This window comes from Antedon mediterranea, chromosome 10, assembly GCF_964355755.1.
Source record: "Antedon mediterranea chromosome 10, ecAntMedi1.1, whole genome shotgun sequence".
Lineage (NCBI taxonomy): Eukaryota > Metazoa > Echinodermata > Crinoidea > Comatulida > Antedonidae > Antedon > Antedon mediterranea.
The window spans coordinates 11857412-11877715 of record NC_092679.1 but is presented as its reverse complement, the minus strand read 5'-3'; the positions used below and the strand labels follow the sequence as shown (position 1 = coordinate 11877715).

At 32.7% G+C, this 20304-nt stretch overlaps 1 protein-coding gene across 1 annotated transcript; it reads right to left on the bottom strand.

Annotated features, from left to right (window-relative positions):
- Positions 1 to 17436: 17436 nt before the first annotated feature.
- LOC140061230 (uncharacterized) lies at positions 17437 to 19340 on the bottom strand. The gene is made up of 3 exons (XM_072107740.1): positions 19152 to 19340; positions 18143 to 18862; positions 17437 to 17481 (listed from the first exon to the last, which is right to left on the bottom strand). Exons 1-3 carry the CDS (start codon positions 19338 to 19340, stop codon positions 17437 to 17439), a joined length of 954 nt encoding a protein of 317 aa, XP_071963841.1.
- Positions 19341 to 20304: the final 964 nt, after the last annotated feature.

Sequence of the window (20304 nt, the reverse complement as noted above, 5' to 3'; positions counted from 1 at the left end):
AAGTTATACAAATACTAACATTGATTGCAATTACTTAATATAGTTTCAGCCGATACTCGTGTAGTATTAGGTCTCTCTGACAGCAACATTACCAACATTTATTTTAGTAATCTTTCTTTCTATATTTAATAGACACAACCGTTGCAGACATCGAATGCCCGGTATCACAACAAGTTTCAACAGATGCTAGAGAACCAACAGCAGTGGTGACATGGGATGATCCAGCGGTTGTAGACTCGACTAACGTCAATGTCACTTCTTCAATCCAATCAGGAACAGCCTTTGAGGTCGGCGTTCATACTGTGACGTACGCAGCTGTTAATACTAACGGATTCCAAGCTGAATGTACATTTACTATTACTGTAATTGGTAGGTATTTCTTATTCTTTACGCAATATTTCCAGAAACATCTAGTAAACAGCACATATCAAAATAACCGCAGCATGGTCGTCGTTACTCAAATCATCATCTCAGAAACCTCATGATCATTACTCGTTAATAGGAGCACCACAAAATAAAATGTTTACAAAATCAATATGTGTGTAATTCAAGAATGGTGCACCTTCACAACCAAACAAACCTAAAGATGCCATTTAAATTGCAATATCGCCCTTTTATCGCATGGTTCTACTACGGACTATCCACAGTAGATAACTGGAATGTGCTAAATGTTATAAGGTTGATATTTGTTAAAGGCTATACTGTAATTATGTTATAGATAATGAAATACCGCAGATTTTCAATTGTCCGGCTGATGTTACACAACTTGGGGGAACTGTTCTTTGGGAACCCCCAACGGCAACAGACAACACTGTTTCGGTGACACTTGTATCCGATCATGTGCCAGGATCTACTTTTTCTGTTGGAGTGACATCAGTTGAATATACAGCAATGGACCAGTATAATAATTTAAATTATTGTGTATTTTCTGTATCTGTTGAAGGTATGATAACTGCTTTTATTTTGTTTAAAAAAGAAAGTTATTATTTTAATAAACATCCAGCACAGAACTTAAACCATTGACATTGACCGTTGACATTGACCGTTGACATAATGTGTTTGACCTGGGATGGTAGGCTCATTTAACTACCGACTAGACTGCTAATTCCTTCTACTTGCTAATTATTGATAATTTTATTTTAAATTATTAGTAGGTAAAACAAATCCAGGTTGTTGGAACTGAACACGAGAGTTCTTAGCATGGAATTTAGGGTCTTTTCTAGATTCTCTATTTTTTCAACCGTAACAACGGAAAGGAATCCGTTCACAACATGATCCGAATAAAAATAAGACACAATAGATGAGTTTCCTTTTAAGGCTTATTTAATTATATTACTAGATGATGGGTCACCAGTAGTGGAATCATGTCCAGCAACCATCCAAGTAGAAGCAGCTGAAGGAACAGAATCAGCCGTTGTTACCTGGATACCACCTACTGCAACAGACGATCAAGGAGTCACATCAGTAACGGATTCACACTCACCAGGGGATGAATTCAATATAGGCACAACGGTAGTTACTTACGTTTTTGAAGATGATACAGGAAACATGGCGTCCTGTTCGTTTTCCGTTGATGTAACTGGTATGTTATTCTTTTTTATACAATTAGTAAACATGGCGTCCTGTTCGTTTTCCGTTTATGTAACTGATATGTTATTCTTTTTTATACAATGAGTAAACAAGTAAAGCTTGGTTTACACTAGAACGCGAGTAATATTACAAATCACGACAGAATGTTTTATCCAAACTGTCGCTAGTGACTGGTCGTTGTTGCGTTGAGTCCACGTTACAACCAAACTTGAATTATAATTTTAAATTTTTTTATTAAAAGAACCCATTGACAACGTACAACCAGAGGTAGAATGCCCGGAAGATGTGTTGGAGACGGTTAGCGTGGGTATCACGTCAACGATTGTATCATGGGATGACCCTGTTGCCACTGACAACGTCGGTATTCAGACACTTACGCCAACGCACAATCCATCTACTTCATTTAGTGTCGGGAGTACTGTTGTCAGTTACATAGCTATTGACACTTCTGGAAATTCAGCTCAGTGTACATTTACGGTTACCGTACAAGGTAATTTGTTTTCATTTGTTTTGCAAATATTGTACTGCATTGCATCAATAGTATGGTTTATTAGAATAATGAAAATGATCGAAAACCCAATATGTCTTCTACATCCTTAGTTATGTTTTTTTATTATTTCTAAAATTATTCAATAAATCATCTGTTATAAAATACCGGTGTCGACATCATTATTTTTAATATGTCGTCAATATCATCATCCATGTAAATGTGTTTTGATTATTATGTTACAGACAAAAACATTTTGCTTTTCTTTCATTCGTTTAGAATTCATAGACAACAATGCACCAACTATTAATGGGTGTCCAAACGATATAACAGTAGAAACAAGTTCTGCTAACATTCCGCTACCAATCTCTTGGGTTGAACCAACCGCTACAGACAATTCTGGTGATGCTGTGTCATTAGATACAAACTTCTCTTCTGGATCAACTTTCAATTTAGGAACAACTGTTGTTGAATACACGGCAACCGATACGTCTGGAAACACCGCCGCGTGCATTTTTAATATTGTAGTCATAGGTAAGGTTGATATACATTTAATAAACCAACACTGTCTATTACACCTACATCATGCTTTACTATCATAAACATATCTGCATTTTCAGAGGAATTTGTTGACACTGATCCACCAGTAATAGTTGGATGTCCATCTGACTTTCAAGTGATTGCACCACTTGGCCAGACCTCAACAACTGTTACCTGGACGGCACCCACAGCAACGGATAGTTCAGGCACTCCAGTTGTCGTGGCTAGTCATAATCCTGGAGATGTGTTCCAAACAACTACAACAGTTGTGACTTATACTGCGGTGGACTCGTCCTTAAACCAGGCTGTGTGCTCTTTCACGGTTAATGTAATTGGTATGTTCTGAAAATACGTATGCGTAGCATTTAGCTGGATTACTCTATTATTTGCCCTAGTTTTGATCTTAGTGTTAATACAAATAGGCCCAGCGTTTATTAGTCGAACGTCACTAGATTAAACAATGGGCCTGTTACCCAAGAAAGAGTAACTTTTTATTTAAGTTTAAATACACAAGTACTGTAATTAGTAAATTTCACGTCCATCCTAATTTGTTCAATTTCATATCTTGGGGAGAACTACAAGGTTTATGTGTATATTTTGTGTAGGTCAGACAGATACAGAAGCCCCGACGTTCACATCATTTCCGGCTGATATTGAAAGAGTTGTTGCACCTGGAACATCAGACGTAATCATCACTTGGAACACTCCAGTTGCGACAGATAATTCAGGTACAGCAACTGTAACCTCACAGTTCACGCCTGGTGAGATGTTTCCCATTGGTGCGACGACCGTCGTGTATACAGCTACCGACTCGTCTGGGAATACAGCAATTGACATGTTTACAGTGACAATTTCAGGTAAGAGTACGTTGTTGTTTGAAGGTTTGCATGGCGAAATCAAACCACAGCATATTGATCAAAACGTCGAGAAACTCAACAATTCTTTTCAGAACTAATGTACGTTGTGTACCGCAATCTTTATATCAACGTTTATTGTTATTAATAATTGTGATTTTATAATAATCATTGATATATCGGTGAATTTAATTAAATACTACTACCACTGTTTTATAGAAAGTAATATAGTACTATTTTAATATTAAATAAATTAATTTGTAGTTGATGATTCACCACCAACCATTGACAATACTCCAGAAGATATCGTTGTTACAGTTGACTTAGGAGTGACATCAACATCCGTGATCTGGGATGAACCTACAGCTACTGATGAATCTGGTACAGTAACTCAAGTGGGTCCTAATCTAGCCCCTGGTTCAACTTTCCATTTGGGAACATCAACGGTTTCATACACATTTGTAGACCAATACGGAAATACAGCCACCGCTCAGTTTACTGTTACGATTCAAAGTAAGTAGTATAATTGTTATGATTATATATAGATTATTGATCAGTCGCAACATTAAATATTCTGTCTTAGTGTCGTATGTATGCCATTATTCTGAGATAAAATCATAATACATACCTACCTTTTCTGTCGTTTGTATCAAACTATATTAACTTGCACTCCGGCTGTAATTTAATTCCAATCAATCGTCCTTTAACGAATAACAGCTGTACCAACATATAAAAATAACAAATAAATGCATTATAATTAAACATTTAAAGTGTACTAATTATATTGCATATCAATATCTTGATAGCTTATAGTAGTGTGTATGATCCCTTTTTTCACTCGTTACTCCATTTCTTTTCTTCCTACATGGCCATTCTCAGTGTATCAAATAAATTATATAAAAAAATTATTATAAAGTAATATTAGCCAAAACAATAATAATTAATTCACTTTTATTAACAATTAAAGGTGCAGAAGATTTAGAACCACCATTTATTTATGGATGCAGTGGCGACATTAGTACAACGCTTCCAAATGATGCAGATTCATTAGCTGTCTTGTGGACGCAACCTACAGCAACAGATAATTCGGGATTGTTTACAACTGAAAACAACTATTCTCCTGGTGATTTCTTTACTGAAGGCGTGACAGAGGTTGTATACACCTTTACAGATGGCACTGGCAATGCAGCGATTTGCACCTTTAATGTTATCGTAACTGGTAATGTGTTCTGTTTTCATCTTAACCTTGCAATTGTAATGAGATTTTAGTAAAATATACAATTGATTATCATGCATAATTGATTGTTTCTGAGGGCAAATTAAAAAATATTACAATCCATAAGTTAAGTTAATTATCACATGTTGTATCACATTTTTACTTGCCTCTAACCTTATTTAGCAATTACGTATGATTTGGAGGGCATCAGCATGAAGCTGACTATCAGGTTGTGTCTTAGGCAACCATCTGACTAATCAACTTATATTATATGACCCAGTAACAATTATTATTTGAATCGTATGTCATAAAATACAAATTTCTTTAAAAGAGAATGAAGTCAATGGTTTCTTTGATAAAAGGCTTTAGGCATCTAACCTTATTTTTATCTTAGAGAATTGTTTATCCTCTCTTTGAATACTGTATTGCCTAATTTATTTATGGAAAGTGAACGTCCTACTTTCTGATCAAAGCTTGACAATACTAAGTGTAGGCTATACTATTTTCCTAATAATCTTTTTCACAATTTTGTTTAATGTCTTCGTAGACCTGATTAGTCTCACATGTCCCGAAGATCAAACTGCTATTGCATCGCTTTCGTCATCATCTTTAACATCTGTATTGTGGACTGTGCCATCGATTGATGAATCATCCGGCTTTACATTGACATCTACATATGACCCAGGCTCGCTTTTTGCTGTCGGTTCAACAACTGTGACATACACTGCTGTTGACGATTTAAATAACGTTGTTACTTGTAGTTTTTCTGTTATTGTTAGCGGTAAGTTCATTCAAACTTTGCTAATGTCTAATAACAGTACTGCTGAGTATATTTTTGTCCTTTTTTGTTGCTTCAACCACCACTTATATTCATTTATTCAACGTGATTATTACAATATAAGCAGTAATATTGTTTTGTTGTTGCAAATCTACAATCTTCATATAAATTATTTGAATCCATTGTTATCCAATTTAATCCTTATTTTCCCGTAATTTTTGTATATTTTTAACTCTTTTATCCATAATGAGTATTTAATTTGAAAACTGTTTAGAAAAAACTGATTTGATATTTCAGAACAAGACACAACTCCACCAGTTATAATTGACCTTCCGGCTGACATAGTTACCACGACAGCAGCTGGCAGGAATACAGCAACCGTCTCTTGGAGCAGGCCATCAGCTACAGATAACTCTGGCTCGTACCAGCTTACAGCTAACTACAACAACCCAACTGAGTTTGAAGTTGGTACGTGGGAAGTCATATACACGGCAACAGACTATTACGATAATACAGCCACCGCTAGTTTTAGCGTAACGGTTGTAGGTACGTCAACAGTAGATTTATTTTCATTTACTAACTTGTAGACTAAGTCAGAAATATCGCCAATAGTAAAGCGACAGAACACATTTTGAGAATTCAACCTTTGATCTATTGTAACATGCATTTTCATGAATCTGATGAGCATGACTTTTTTTCGTATATAAAATATTTACAAACGGTCACCAAAAACATAAATATATTTGAATAACTAAAGAGTGGCTGATATGTTTTATTATTGTTTTAAACAGTTATATTTATAAATAATTGTATTATTATATTATTGTAGTAGTTTTAAACTGATGTACACTAATAAATATTAATTTTTAAAAATGCAGCCTACAATTTAAAGGAAAAATATTAGGCTTACATTTAAGGTTTCAGTAAAAAAAATTTAACTTCATTTAATTGTAGATAATGAGAAGCCATCAATTAGTGGTTGTCCATCCAGTCAGAGCTCATATGTTCTTGATTCCTCTTCGACGGCACTTGTGCACTGGGACATACCGACAGTGACTGACAATGCAGGAGCTGTTTCTTTAGAATCCAATATCAATGTTGGTGATCGTCTGACCCCAGGGCAGTACATCGTAACTTACACAGCGACTGATGAAAATAGCAACATGGCTACGTGTTCATTCACTTTGACAATATCGCTATATTCTTGTAAGTTTTATATCAGTCGTTTTTAATCGTATGTAATTGACGTAATAATTGACTACTAAAGAAAAATTTACATTAAATGTATCTAAAATTGTTTTCCTAACTGACATAGTTACCAGTGAGATAAAAGGTAGCACAACTTTCAATTCCATTGGTGGAATTACTGGAGGTTTTTCAGAAGACGATTCTGCAAATATTCTATCAGGACTGCAAGAGGATGTAAGTACATATCAGAGATTAATAATTACACAAATGCAAATATACTAACTAATAAGTAATTTTTTTAAATAAGGAAATATATATTCCTTATTAAAAAAAATTGATGGTTCTGTTAAATGTGCATATTGTACGTTCAGTTTTTTTTATAAAGATGTTGATGTTGCGCGACGCGGAGGCTGGTGATTGTTGGCTGTTCAAAAACAAGTCCAAACCGTCTATTTGTTTTCTAGTAATCATTACATTCTATTTTAATTTCAATCGACTAATGACGATGACAGTTTTAACAAAGTATTACATCGCAAATATTTTACTGAAAACAAACAAATTTCGTTACTGAGTGGATAAAGAATTTACAGTAATTAAAAATTGTGCCTCTTTGCACCTGTCTCACTTCCCCATAACCCAAATGTTACATATTATAAAAAACACAAATTGGGTTTGCCTAATTTTGACTAACAAATGCTTGTTGAATAGGATAAATATTTTCATTTATTATAAGCATGACTGTGCTATATAACTCGGATCCGCCTCGTTGAATAGAAAGTCTTTCTTTCACGATATTATTCTCCATAATCTCATAAAATAAGCGGATTAATCGAATAAAAAAACAATATTATTGATTAGTTCTGAAAATAGTATACTGATCCAAATTTTCTTAATTAAATTGTACTTATGATTAATTTCAAATCGATAGAATATTATTTATTGTCGTTTTCATTCTTATTCTGCAGAATATCATAGGAATTTTTTTTATATTATATTTAGATTGAAGATGTTCTAAGACAGAGTGAACTTGCATCTAGTATAGTTGGTGTTACTATTAATGGCTATTCTTTTGATGACAACAACGATGTCGTAGTTGACTATGCACTCGTATTTAAAGAAGGATCGTCTGTTACTGAAGCTGATGTAGAATCCGTTTTGAATGCAGTACTTAATGACGGTACCCTTCCAACTGGTAATAAAGTCCAAGGCGGCGCTTTTTATATTGGTAGGTTTTGTTCTCGATTATTGCAGAATGTCAATATATTTGTCTCTTACCAATAAAATTGCCCCAGTAATATTTTCAACATGATTTTGTGATACTCAGGAAATGGACAATGTGCAGTAGTCACATGTCTAAACGGAGGTGTGTGTACAAGAGTTGAAGATAGTTATGAATGTTCCTGTTCATCAAGTTGGACCGGAGATTTGTGCCAAACAGGTTGGAAAATTAACTATTGTATTTCTACAGTTGTACAATCAAGATAGAGAGGTTAATAATAATTTTTTAAATGATTATGTGCAAGCAGAAAAACACTAAGTATAGACACATTCAATGATGCACGCGCACGTTGTATGCAATACAATGCACTGATGTTGTGCCATCGACTCTTGACTTGTTAACTTGACTTTAATTAATTTATGCTTACATTTCTAGATGTGGATGAATGCACATCATCTGACAGTAGTATATGCGACAATGATCTTATTTGCAAAAACACGTACGGAAGTTACTCATGCCAATGTCAACCAGGCTTTCATCTCAAAGGTTCTGTTTGCGTCTGTAAGTATAACATTCATTTTTAAAGTTAAAAGATATATAATATTTTATATTGTTGTTGTGTTCTTACTATCTTATTGGTTAATTTAGTATCAATACCGTTCTGTATTTAGTTCTAGTGCATGGTAAAGTGATATTTAATAGTTCTTGTAAGTGGTTATATTTACCTTTTTTAAATATTGTTTGTGTACATTTTCTGGTGACTGTTTTTAACAATCTATAGCGTGTATAACTGCTCTTCTCTGTGGTTGAAAACCAGTTATTCTGAACGACTTTATTAAATTATGAAATCAAAGGATAATTTAAAGTTTAGTTTAAAACTGTAGGTGTGTGCTATAAAACAAATGATGGATGTTTTATATTTTTTTTATTTTTATATTGAAGAGGATACATTTTCCATTCGCTGAAAGCTCGGCGCACTCCCGCCTAGTAAAATCGAGAGTTTTGAGTTTATGCTGGCCATTCAAATGATACACATTAACCCAACTACACTTTCAGCCTACCATTACATAAAGTTATCGTAATTTTTAGATATCATATGCATGTTAGAATACTAATTTAAAGTACGGTACATTTATATTTCTTCCACTAGTATCCAAAGAAATTACTGGTGAATTTGCTATTGCTGAAATTGGAGAAGCCACTGCAATATTTACGGCAGTTTATACAGATTCAACATCAGCAGAATATTTAGATTTGGAAAATAAAGTGATTGAGGCACTCACTGGAGTGTTTCAAGTATTAACAGGCTTTACCGGAGTGTATGTTTTTGGGTTTTCCAGTGGAAGTATAAAAGTACAGTATGTTGTTCAGTTTGATTATGAATCAAATACGACAGCACCAGATGTAAATGACATATTTTTTGATAATGTTGCTAATGACGGCATGCTTGCTGAGTCTATTCTAGATTTGGAACCAGAATCATATCAAGTTATAGAAGGTATGTATCCTTTCTACAGTACATTTTTAAATGTAAATATTTCCTACCTGATGCTCAGTGCTGGATCTCCATACGACACTATTTGGCCTAGTACCATAGGAAAATTCTGTAATACTGTAAATTGTGTGTATCACAAGTGGTGCTTGAAATAGAATTATAAGTTAAATTTGGTAGAAAGTATATCAATATTAATAATAGGCCTACTGTTATCATCTTTAGCAAAGTTATTTACAAATTTATATTTTCTAAAACCTTTTACTTATAAAATATCTGTATAATATCTAAATTATAATTATCATACTTCATATTTGAATTTTTACGTTAATATAATTTTATGTTGAGGACCCCTTCTGAAACAAGCCCTTGAGCTTAAAGGGTTATCCTCTGCTATTCCATATATGTAACTTATTTTTATTGTGTTATTGTTGTACAAATTGTTTGATCTGTCTTCTTTTTTTATATGGATGGCAATAAATATTACAATTACAACGTTATTATTTTGATACAATCCAGTTACAAATTTGTCAAACTAAAATAAATTGCTGTTTTACCAGAAATATGTCAGCCGAATTTCTGCTTGAATGGAGGTACATGTTCAATAAACCAGGACACATATGCTAGCATGTGCACGTAAGTTATTTAATTTAAAGTTATAATTTAATGATATAGTTGTAAAGGTTACAATGATTGATTGTAAATAAAAAATGAGGGGAAAATGAAATCGCGTAGGGAATGAAATGTTCAACTATTCAATATTATAAGTGGAAAATGGTAGCGCAATTTTATTCTCTGATAGTGAATACTGTAAGTCTGCTTGGAATCTATTCGAGCTACGATAATGGAATATGCTCTGATGAAATATGAAAATACGAATAGACTTGAGTATCTACAAACGTAGATTAATATAAAGCGTCTCTTTGGTTAATAAATTAAAGTTAAAATGAGTAAGATTAAAATTCTTAAATTAACAACATATTTTGTTCCAAAGGGCTACCGCTATCTTAATTTTTTCCTAAAGATGAACTTCATTTTCAGTTATCTTGCAATTTTCACAATCTTTAAAGTTTTTATTTTTCCAATACATTAATTTGTCATTAGTAGGTAGAATCTTATGTAACAATTTAAACATACATTCTGATTCCTTAATTTTTAATTTATATATATTAGGGTGTCTAGAAACCACAGATCTAGAAAACTCAGATCTCAGATATATCTGACTTTTCTAGATCTAGAAAACTCAGATATCTGACTTTTCTAGATCTAGAAAACTCAGATATTGATGGAATGGAACTAGAAAACCCAGATCATCAAATGGATCGTTCCATTATTATCAGAGGGTAGCTTGTTTGAAATACTACAGTATTATACGTTTTCTTACTAATAATAATTATTATTGTAACTTTTAGTAGCGGCCTATGTTAAATCATAAAGAAATACAGTATACACCTTTAAAAATATAGGCTTAGCATTTAGGCCGAGCCTAGCTAAGCTCGTACCCAAAATAACTCGTACCTATTCCCAACTTGGCTAACTCGTACCTCAACCATCTCGTACCCACACCAACTCGTACATACCTACTTTTTAAGCCTACATTTTAACTGTAACGTGCACTGTATTTTCTTTATGATTTAAGTCGTAGGCCGCTTCTACATGTTACAATATTAGTAAGAAAACGTACACAGTAACCAGTTTCAATAATAATAAATAATACTCTAGTAGGCCTATTTCAAATGACCTACCTTCTGATTAATAATGGAATGATCCAAATGACCTACCAACCAATCATATGATGATCTGAGTTTTCTAGTTCCATTTTGGAACTAGAAAACCCAGATATTGATATCTGAGTTTTCTAGATCTAGAAAAGTCTTATCTGAGTTTTCTAGTTCTGAGTTTTCTAGACACCCTCTATATTATTATTTTCTACACAGACACAGTCTGAACCAATCTTTAGGAATAGCTTTGTTAATACAATAGTACTCTAATATATTATGTTTCTTCATTAACTTATTATATAATCTTCTCTTTTGAAGATAGGCCTACTATGTCTTCAATTGTAATCATTCCAGATTCAATCCATTTCTTAAAATATAATGATTCACCTTTAATCTGTATATATACATTTCTACACAGAGGGGTTGTTTCATTACTCAGATCTAGACAATGTTGTTTAATTGTACATTGATTAATACTTATATCATTGCAAGAATGAATCCCATATTGATAGAATGTTGGAATAGAGTAATTTATTAATGTAATTTACTAGAGTAACAACCCAATCGGGTGCTTCAATAATTGATGCATTAAGAATTAACTTGGATAAACCAAGCGTTATGATATAGAGTTTATAAATATAAAGTTACTACTTTGCTGTAGTACACAGTGTACAGTGTTCATATATTATCTTTTAGATGTGCAGATGCGTACACGGGTGACTATTGCGAAGTGGAAGTTAAACCAGAAAAAGGTACATAAGAGTTGTGATTGTTTCGCTCTATTTGTATGAATTGAATAATCAGATATAGATTGGTAACAATGAGTATAGTTTACATACGGAGTAGACAATTGTCTACAAAACCCTGTCTAAAACAAAATAAAACAGACATAGGCCTATAGGCCTATTTTGTTTAGAAATGTATTTTATTTTTGTAAAAGTGTTGTGAACCTAAATAAAAACAAACATTATTGAGTACAATGCATGTAAAATATCACAATAACTGATATGCAATCATCCTCTTACAGGCGATGATTTCGGTGTGATTGGCGTGGTTCTAGGCTCCGTGGCTGCATTTATATTTGTATTCATAATACTCGCTGGATTCTGTTGCTGGCTCTTAGGCGCAAGACGTCGTCATCGAAAGGGTGCTCTCTATGATGATGATGACCATCGAATTATTGGTGGTACACCAACGATTGTCAGAGCATCGCCTGCAATAGCACCTGTGTTTTATAACCCACCTCTTGCGGAAAATGGTTATGATCTTCGTGAGGAGTCAAGTCTTGTAAGACAAATTATTTGTTATTATCTTTATTTGTCCTAAAAGACAACCCTTTTTTCTGACTTGTGAATTTAAAGCTCTCACATTTATAAGCAAAGAAAAATGAACAGTTGTTTAAACACTTTTAAAAAAGTGTTTAAACATTTGAAGTTTAGAAATTTGAATGTCCATGTTGGTCTTAACTCACATCTCCTATTACGATTGCTCTCTAAATTAAGATATTGTAGCCTACATACCAGTTTACTACCAGCTGAAATACTCAATTATTTTTTATTTTTGTCACATTAGAGCTTTGATGATCGTTCTCGCAGTATAAATGATAAGAATGGTTTTCTGAACCCGTATGTTGCAAGTGGGTTCGTTAACAAAGCACACGATGTATCAATGGTAAGTACAATAGTTAATTTGATTTATTAACATTTTATCTCGTTTAATTACTTCCAATATATTTACTTTGTTTTTTTAATTAAATATGTATAATTAATTTATATATACTACCAAAAATATTCTAGTAACTAGACTAATAAAGATTATTAAGATTCCACCATGAATAAATATATATTATTTTTTTATATTTTAATAGAATCGTTTTAAGGACGATGAAGTCAGTGCAGAGGACAATAACTCAAGTGTAAACGAGAATCACCACATGTACTGAATGATCTGGTGATGGTAAAACGTTTAGAAAGAAAAAAAACTTGAATTAACCTTTATAGTCATGCTATGCTAGAAGCCTAATAAGTTTGCTTCAGATTTGTTTATATTTATATAGATGCTTATAGATTAGTGATAGCTAAATTATGATTATATGAATTGTATCATTGAAAGTATTCATTTATTTTTATATTATCGAGTGTATGTGTGTTTAACTCAGGAATTGATAAATATGCAAGAAAATGTTACAGAGTTCAATGGTATAGAAACAATTAATGTTTATGAGTTTAATATTGAGAGTATTTTTTATTGATGAAAACATTTTATGTAGACTCAGTTTTAGCACTAAGATAATTATTAGGAAATGAATTGGAATTGTGAGTAATAAACTAGCGTGGCAAACGTAATCACTTATGTGATGCGTCCAAAAAATTAAAACTAAAAGTATAAAGAATGATTAACAATGTAAATTAATGATGTAACGTAACCAACCAATGTAGGTCAGTATTTATAACATTTTACTTTGTATTTGGGATTGCGGTTCTATATATCGTATTTTCTTTATTCGTGTGAATTATAGATTTCAACTCAGTACGGTATGTGTTTTAAACTAAAGATACCGATAAATATTATTGTCACATATTTATAAGTAGAATATCAGATATATTATATTGAATGCTATATTCTAATTTTATAACGATACAAACAGAGTATTTTTTCAATGTATAGAATAAATGTATTAGGCCTAAAATAAAGAAAACATATGGCCGTTTTTTCACAAACGTGTTAGCATATTCACATTTCAACACATCGGTGATGATAATAACTAGAGCTACTATATTGTAGAACATGAACACAGTCAGTTGGAGATTGAACCACCAATGCATTTTTTATTGAGGAATTTTGATTTAAATCAGCTCCATGATCAAATAACTGTTAAATTTTCCTCTAATCATCGAATAATTTTACCTAGCTTCTATGTTTATAAAACATAAGATTTTCTTTTTTTGAAAGATCTATTTAAAAATATCCAACTGACTGCTTGTCACATGCGTGAAAAACTATAAAGCTTTGCCCTCAGACCATGAGGAAAACTAATTGAATAATGATATGTTTTCTTTAATGTCATTCTACATTACATAAACCAGTGTATACAGAAAATGTTCGAAGCTATTAAGCTAGGAAAACTTAAAATTACACCCCTTCGCGACATTCTAATTATAATTCCATGAAATGTGTGGTGCCAGTCATACTAGACCAGTCGTTCGCAACTAGGAGCATTTTAAAGCGTTTGTAGAAAGAAAATAAACGGCTAAAAAACAGGACTCAGTCAATTGTTGAAACTGACTGGGTAAAAATAATGTCTATCTCCATAACGCTATTCCAATGACCATTACGTGGATGCTACACTTGTACTCATTGTCTGATGACAAAGCTTTATAATTATTTTACTAATGGCCAGATGTCGTGGTTTCTAGTCCTACCAGAGTAAAAACAATAACAATCATAATACTGCTTTTTTATTATTATTTTGGAACAAATGTTTACGACGTAATTAAATTTGCATTTCATACTGTATAATAATGTTAATAATACATTTTTAAAAACATTTCTTATATTAATTAATTTTATAAAAAGCTTTCATTTCAAATTGCTGAGCTTACAAGCAACACACAGCATTGCACAGTACAACAACTATTTTAGATCAACAATACATAAACTGTGATTTTATCAGGTTTGTACAATTTAGCTTAAAAAAATAATGGACGAAAAATTTAGTTTTGCTTTACCACGGCCAAATTATGAGTGAGACAGTTATAATGAAAAAACCATGATAACGACGGGAATGATGAAATACGACTATGATATTGATGCTTGAAACGGTTGTGAAGTCGACAAAAGATGTCAACGTACATCGATGGTGAAACGCTTTCATAATGATAAACGACGATAAAAGATGTCGGCGTACAAATTTAGGATGAAACGTTTTCAATTCCTCCCACTGTGTGAAATTGCTATTGTTTTAAACTTTTACACCAGTCCCACTCTATTCCACTTATAATCCCAGTTTCCTGGACTTTCTGCATTCTCACTCCGGACGATCAAAGCATATTGATCGAAACGTCAAGAAACTCATTTCAGAACTAATATACGTGGTGCACCGCAAACATTTGATTTCGCCATGCAAACCTTCAAACAATATAATGTTGATAATATTTAAATTTGTTTGTTGTTAACAGCTAGATACATGGTTTGTAAAATGGCTCGACTTTTGATTCCTTTAGTGTTTCTGTTGGTAACTGACATCATGTTTGCGGTTGCTATGAGAAACGGTTTGTACTGCACATCTACTTATGATAATAATACCACATTAAAGTCATATAGATAATGTAATTTATGTTTACTTTTAAAACTTCAGCATTACATATTTATTTTAATTTTATTTTAAACATATTTACACAGGACAACATGATTCAGAAATGAGGTCCTGTTAACATTGTAACACCTTAACGAAAATGGAGACGTTAAACTACAGATTAATAAGAGAATTAAACAATTATAAAAAAAAATTAGATAAAAAGGTAGATCAGAAAAACATTCAATAGCTACGATAAATAGCATTAATTGATATATGGAGACAAAGTCATAAAGATAAATCCCAATTTACATGGAGAAGAAAGGATACGTACAGAAGGTTAGACTTTTGGTGCATATCAAACGCCCTTTATAAAAATGGTGACATCATTTCTACAGATATTCGACCTTGTATCTTCTCTGATCATCAAGCTATATCTTTGAAAATAATAAACGATGAAAAAAAGAGAGGTCCAGGATTATGGCAACTAAACAATAAGGTCTTGAATGATGATATGCGTTAAATGTTATACACATAATTGAAAAGACAAAAAAAAATGAATATAACTTGAAACCTGACAGCTTATGGGAATACTTAAAAGTTAAAATAAAAGAGTTCTCATGTAAATATTGTTCAAGAAAGAAAATTTAAAAAAATTATACTAAAGAAAAGTTGATAAAAGAAGTTAGCAAACTTACAAAAAAACTTGATTCAACCTACAGCCAAGAAACTGACTGTCAATTAAAAAATAAAATAGAACAACTTGATGAAATATACACATCTGAGGCCCGAGGAGCCCAAATCCGTTCGAGAATAGAATGGTTTGAAAAGGGAGAAAAAAGTTTTTTCTCGGCCTTGAAAAAAATAATGGAAAAAGAAAACAAATTACTACCCTATTAAAAACTAATGGAAAGTACACTACCGACACTAATGAAATTTTAAGAGAACAGGTCAATATTTACAAAAACTTATATTCCCCAAAAAATATTTCTGTTAATAATATAAATAGCTATCTTGAAAAATCAAAATCCAAAACACTTTCATTAAATGACAGTATGCAATGTGAAGGTTTACTAGCTATAGCTGAATTAACAAGTGCTCTTCATAAAATGCACTTGAATAAAAGTCCGGGGTGTGATGGACTAAGTGTAGAATTTTACAAGTTTTTTGGAATCATATAAAAGAAATGTTATGTGCATCTTTAAATTATAGCTACAATAAAAGTAAATTACATAAAACACAAAAAAAGGGAATAATAAAATTATTATTTAAAAATGGAAACTGGAGACCAATTACATTGTTAAATGTTGATTATAAAATTATGGCCCATGCCCTATCGGGTAGAATACAAAAAGTAATTGCCCCAATTATTGATTCCGACCAAAAAGGTTATATCAACGGACGATTTGGAGGAGAAAACATACGTTTAGTCGAAGACGTTCTTTTCCAGACCAATACATGTAACTTACCCGGAGCAATAGTTTTACTAGACTTTGCAAAGGCCTTCGATTCATTAGATAGAAACTTTATTTTTAAATGCCTCCAAAAGTTTGGCTTTGGAATGTCATTTACAAAATGGATTACATTGCTATATACAGAAACAGAATGTATTATAGAAAATAATGGATGGCTATCTGTAAGTTTTCAGATGGAAAGTGGAGTAAGACAATGATGTCCACTGTCTGCTCTTTTATTCACACTTGCTGTTGAAATAATGGCTAATAATATAAGAGATAATCCTCTATGTAAAGGCATTAGGTTACCATGTAATATAGATAATGTAAATGAAAGTACTGTTAAAATTTGTCAATTAGCAGATGACACCGTCTTATTTACACAAGACGAGACTAGTTTAAAACACTTTTTGAAAGAAATAGAGGTTTTTTGTAATATATCTGGATTAAAATTAAATAAAGAAAAAACTAAAGGTTCCAGAAAAAATAATGAAACAGCACCTTTTAATCTAACATGGACGAAGAATCCAGTTAAATTCTTAGGGATATATGTCGGCTACAATAAAAGAGTGTGCGAAGAAAAGAACTGGAATGAAAAAATCACTAAACTTGATCAAATATTGCAATTATGGCAAAAAAGAAACCTCTCTTTTTTTAGAAAAATAATTATTATAAAAACATTTGCAATTTCCAAACTTTTATATAATGCTAGTGTCATAAATGTGCCTAAATATGTATTCCCAAAAGTAGAAAAGGTATTATATAGATTTTTGTGGGGTAAAAAAAGAGAAAAAATAAAAAGAAAAACCCTTATAAATTCAATATTAGAAGGTGGTCTAAATATGGTACATCTTAGCACAATGGTTAGTTCGTTAAAACTTAGTTGGGTTAAGAGATTGTTAAGCCCTGACCCAGGTAAATGGAAATATTTACCAAAACATTATATGTATCCATTTGATTATACTGGTACTGGTACTGGTTCAAATAACCGTCTCACAGAGACATCTGGTAGCGATTGACTTAAAGTTGGCATTTGGATGTGTTACTTTTAAATGTACAGTACGAGAGTGACTAATACCAAATTGCACAGTCACAAAACAACTTATAAAACAGTTCATATATACAGTTAAAACATTGCTGGGAATTATACATTTCTGTTGAAGCAGGCTCCAATGAAGTTGCATCTAGTAAGTTGACTTTGTTGTACAACTCTATCAAGCACTGATGGTATCTTCCGACCTCTTCGTTTATTTTGTGTTGTGTGAAAAGTAAGAATTTTTGTAGGATCTTCATTTTCTTTTCTAATTACATGTCCGATCCAGTTGAATTGTTGCTTGTAGACATATTCTTCTAGCGGTTGACAGCCAGTAATTTTGTAGAGATCGTCATTATCAATTACGTAACGCCAGTCTATATAGTTTTCATCTGTTTCTTCATCTGAGGATATGTCTACATGGTTTGGTGGGCAGACCCTTTGAAAGCCACTCACTAGCATTCTTCTTAGGAAGGTTTTGTATGTTGTGCTAAGTTTGGACATTTCACTTCCTGTTGCCCTCCAAGCATGGCAACCATAGGTGAGTCTACTCCTAACTAGACCATTAAGAAACATCATTCTTGTTTGTAGGAGGATCGTTCTGTTGGTAAGCAATGCCCTATTATCTGTAAATGCTCCTTTGGCTGAATTGATTCTGTATTTTACTTCTTGATCTCCAATATGAACATCATTGTAGGTAGCCCATACACCAAGGTATCTAAAGTGTGTTACGTTGTTAATGTGTACGCCGCCAATTTGTATGATGCATCTTGGGTATTCTTCAACTTCCTCTTTCCAGTTCCATATAATGGTTTCTCTTTTTGGGGCACTAATTCTTAGACCAAATTCCAGACAAACTTCATTCAAGATGTTCACAATGGTTTGCAGTTCTTCTTGTGACCAGGAGCTTACAGCAAAGTCGTCAGCATAGCCACTTTCAAAGTCGTCATAGATGCCCCTTAGACGGTGCTTTACATCTTTGAGCACGATTTGTAGCTTCAATAGGAATTAGGTATTGTATCATTAGGCCATCCAAACTAGCATCTTTACAGCGTTGTTTGAACACTCTAATAACGTAATCAAAATATTGGTTAAACATGCTGGTATTCTCAATACCACCCTGTCGCACACCAGAAGATGTTTCGAACTTATAATCACTCGGATCGTCGTCAGCAAGGTATGGTTTCGTTGAGCTGTACAGTGATTGTATTATGTCAATCATAGTAGTAGACTGGTTTAAGTGAAACCTATTACGAACGCTTAGGAAAAGAAGATTACGATTCACATGGTCGAATGCTGCTGTTAAATCAATGAAGCATGTATAGAGTTTGCGATTTGAGCGATATGCAATTTCCTGGATCTGCTTGATTACATATATAGCATCATTGCACCCAGTGTTGGACCTGAATCCAAACTGTGTGCGTAGAAGTTGACTTTCATAAAAGATGGAAAAACGTGAAAGAATGATAACCATAAGTATTTTTGAAAAAGTAGACCCAATCGATATTCCTCTATACATTGATGGATCAAGTGGACTGCCTTTTTTTTCCAAATGGTTGTTAATTTGGACAGTCCCCAATCGCTTGGTACTTCTTTGGTTCTCCAAATTTCCACAAACAGTCTATATGTACATGGTCGACGAATACTGGGTTCTCTGTGGCGATTTGCAACATTTCAGAAGTGACATCTAGGGTAGCTTTGCGACCTTTTAGATGTCCGATTGCATCAATAATTTCTTTCTTGGACGGAGGTTCATCGTCTATCTCAAATTCTGGTTGTCTCAGGTTGATTATATATTCTGGAGGTGTGCTAATTTCATCTGGGATTTTAAGGCTAGATTTGTCTGGATTAAAGTGATCTTTAAAGTGTTCACGTAATCCAGGACATTTTATAGGCTTTGGTGCTTTTCTTATAACATCACCGTGCTCCTTAGCGTTTCTCCATAAATCAATCAATACTGTCAATACTAGTGAACCCAATTTTGAAAGTCATGTAGAACTGAAATGTATGCCTGAATTGTATAAAGAAATGTTAAAAGTGTTAGTGTATTTTAACAATATAAGTACATACAGGCAGTTACATACCCGCAAAATGTAAACGAAGTTGAAAAACAACAATTGTGGGAAAACACTTTTATAAAATGCAGTGGAAAAACATTATATTTTAAAAGTTGGATACAAGCAGGGTATAAAACAATAAAAGATATAATAGTTAATCACAGATTAATGACTCCGACAGAATTGATACCCACCCTTCAGAGCAACAAAATGGAATAATTGAATATTTTAAGATTGTAAATGCAATTCCCTCAAACTGGAAGAAAATAGTTATAAACAATGAAAAAGAGAGAGACAAACAAGAAATACAAACAATATATTGTAAAAAGTATAAAAATTCATTTTATTATAAACACATTATCAACAATATAACTATTACTC